This window comes from Mesitornis unicolor, unplaced genomic scaffold (assembly GCF_000695765.1).
Source record: "Mesitornis unicolor isolate BGI_N332 unplaced genomic scaffold, ASM69576v1 scaffold47680, whole genome shotgun sequence".
Lineage (NCBI taxonomy): Eukaryota > Metazoa > Chordata > Aves > Mesitornithiformes > Mesitornithidae > Mesitornis > Mesitornis unicolor.
In genome coordinates this window covers 51-3,173 of record NW_010161447.1, presented here as the reverse complement: position 1 = coordinate 3,173, position 3,123 = coordinate 51, and the positions used below count along the sequence as shown (strand labels likewise).

Genomic DNA, 3,123 nt, shown 5'->3' with positions numbered 1-3,123 from the left:
CGTTCAGATTAAAGACAGATGCAGCTTCCTGAGAGAGGCTATCCTCTCAAACTAGTGGATATTGTAGGACATTTGTCTCTACCGGCATTAGCCCTGCACTGACGAGGTGCAAACGAGATGAGAATAAGGACAAACATTAGAAATATCACCCAGTTATTTCACATTATTCCTATTCCTCTAATTTACATTTCCCTGGATGTTTCACACTGTGCATTAGTGATTCACAATGATGTACATTTACACGCAGCAGGAGAAAAATTAATGAATTCCATCACTTTCCTTATTTGGGAGTCTTTATGCCTGAGATACAGCTCCCTCGTTTTATTATGCCTTTTGATCTCCACAGAGTAATCTGTCTTCCCCTCGGCAGAACCGAATAACTCTTGCTAATATAATATGAATTACATTTATGCACTTTGGGCACAAGAAGCCTTATTATTTGTTATTTCTCACACACTCTTAAAACCAGGCCAAATTCCACCTACCTTTTCCCCCGCAGGTAGGCGTGCACGTAGCATTACGACTAGCGTGAAATGCTGAGGTAGTGCATGGCACACGTGTGTGTAGCAACTAAACGAGAGGTTCACAACAGGGCAATGGGGAGAAAGGGCTTCTGAGCCTTCCCTCCCGCATGAGGCATCGCTTACTGCATCGCACAGCCGGTGCTAGGCAGGAAATCATGTAAATAAATAATTATGGCTTTTGTCAGGTACGTCATGGTGCCGTAGGCCCCACTTGGAGCACTGTCATAAAAGAAGTGGCAAATTCCGGTGGCTATGTCTTTCTCCAAGATACTACCAGTAGCTCCAAATGATTTCTGAAAAGACACAAGCAAACAAGGAGGGGAATGTTAGGGGTGCATGCTTATTTATTGGAAAACAAACCTGCCACATGATGATTTTGCATTTGTGCTGATATTGAAAGCAATTCTCCTTTCCCTCATGAAAACCTTTATCAGGATTATAGGACCCACATGACTTAGTTGGATCAGGATAAGTAAATGAGGAACATATAATTTCACAGATTTTTGTCCTTTGAGGGGCACGGATGGGATTACTCCAATGTTGGTAATTCTATGCTTTGGTGAAAGAAAACTTCACTTCCATCTACCTGCTTACTTCAGAGCTTGCTAGCCTCTACAATTTTATTCCCTTTACATCTCCCACAATTCCTAAATTAGTTTTCCAAATATATTTCCAGAAGATACTTAAGCGATTTGGTCTGTCTTTGTAGGGGAAAGAATAAGGATAAGATCAAGTTCACCATATTAAAAAAGGGGCAGGGAATGATTTTCAAATGCAGAGGCTTCCCCCTGCTGCCCTGTGAACTCACCAGCTCCTGCAGAAAGAGGTCATTGGCCACGTGCACGATTCGGTCCACGTGGATGATGCCCCCGATGCTGTTCACCTCGACGTCGGAGAGGAACGTGAGGACCAGAATAGCTTCCACCAGGAGCTGCCTGTACTCGGGCTGGGGTACGTGGTTCAGCACCGACTCCACGTGCACAGCAAACTTGATTTCGCACGGGGTCATCTGGCAAGTTCGAGTGGAGAGGGAAAGCAAAACTGACAAATCCAAAAGACCAGTCCTCCACATCCTGCAAGCCCTTAGCCCTGTGCTCCTCTCCGCACACGGGGGCAGCCTGACTGAAGCAAACAAAATGTTTGCACGGCTTTAGCGCTTCCAGAAACTTTGTGTCGCTGGGCCCTGATCCTGCAAACGGTTACACACCTTCCCAAAGACTGCTCCAGCCCTGCAGCCCATCGCACGCATGCTTTAGCTGCACACAGGACTGCTGATGCTTAGCTGGACACCAACTCTTTGCTCCTTGCACACCCTGCCTTGTAAGTATCTTTCTGGCATCGCAGGTTCGTTGCAAAGCCACAATTACTGTTGAGTTTTAAAAATAGCCACCTGCGTAGGGTGACTGCTTCTTCACACAGAGGTATTTGCTATATTGTTTGCAGAGCAGCCTTATTTGCACTGGCGTAGCTGTATGGATGCTATATGAAAGGGTGCTGCCTTAGGAAGCTTGTGCTTATTTCCTTTGATTCCTTTAAACAGCAAAATTAGATACTGTCTAGGTCTGACAGGTTAAAAATATAAGCCTATTTATCTACACAATGAGAATAAATAAAGCTCTCCATTCTGGGGAAAGAAAAAAGAAAAGGTTTAGATCTGGCAAAAAATTCCAGCTCCTCTCTTCAGGTGTTACCACCAGAGACAAACCTGAGGGAACCAGACAGGACAACAGTCTCAGGCACACAAACACCTCTCTTGTGCTGATGGATTACTGTTCCCAAGAGTTTGTTTTATAGATGTGAACTCAAAACTTGCCAGAGTGCCTAAAGACAGAGTGGCATTCCAACCAAGGAAACAAAAGGTAAGGAAAGGTTATGGATGTAAAGAGTCAAAGCCTTGGTTAGAAACAACCATCCTTAACTGGTATTTACTTTTGAGACTGTGATGCCGAAATACGCTGGCTGCTGTTGCAGCATATTAAAAAAAAAAGCAGCGAGCAACGTGCCTGCTTTATTCCAACAAAGCTGTGCTCTCTCCTCACCCTGCCACCAGGCACTCTCTTTCAAGCTCTGCTCTGTGGGCGCACAGGGTCAGCGAAAGCGTGCAGAGGGCAGGCTCGGCAAATGGGAAAACCTGCCCAAACCTGCTCCCATGCCTGCCCGGCAGGAACGCATCTGCACAGCCCCGGGGAAGCTGGCAGAAGTGCTGGGGCAAGGTCCAGATCTCCTGACCATAAAACCAAGCATCTGCAACAGCAGCCCTGCTGCATCCTACGCTGTCGAACCAAACACCCGATCATGGGGCTAGAAAATTGTTGGCATTTTACTGTACCTCTCTGGTGGTTGACGAAGGAAGGACATACCCATCAATGGACAGACCATGGCACTGAAACAACAACATTTTGACGATGAACAGAAATTACAACTCTTGCAAGTAAATCTGAGTGTTCTTTGATACCCGCAAATCCATAACAACCCTCAGTTAGCAAACAAAACAAACCACACAAAAAACCCCAAACAACGACAAAACCTCTTAAAAAAATATTATTTCACTTTTGCCACTACGTAACCTGGCAAATGTTAGAAGCAGCCTGACATGACA

At 45.4% G+C, this 3,123-nt stretch overlaps 1 protein-coding gene across 1 annotated transcript; it reads right to left on the bottom strand.

Moving 5' to 3' along the window:
* Positions 1-566: 566 nt before the first annotated feature.
* LOC104547222 (phosphorylase b kinase regulatory subunit alpha, liver isoform-like) lies at positions 567-2,910 on the bottom strand. Its single transcript, XM_010192831.1, has 3 exons — positions 2,854-2,910; positions 1,333-1,533; positions 567-817 (listed from the first exon to the last, which is right to left on the bottom strand). The coding sequence occupies exons 2-3, from the start codon at positions 1,531-1,533 to the stop codon at positions 644-646; spliced, it is 375 nt and encodes a 124-aa protein (XP_010191133.1). The 5' UTR covers positions 2,854-2,910; the 3' UTR covers positions 567-643.
* Positions 2,911-3,123: the final 213 nt, after the last annotated feature.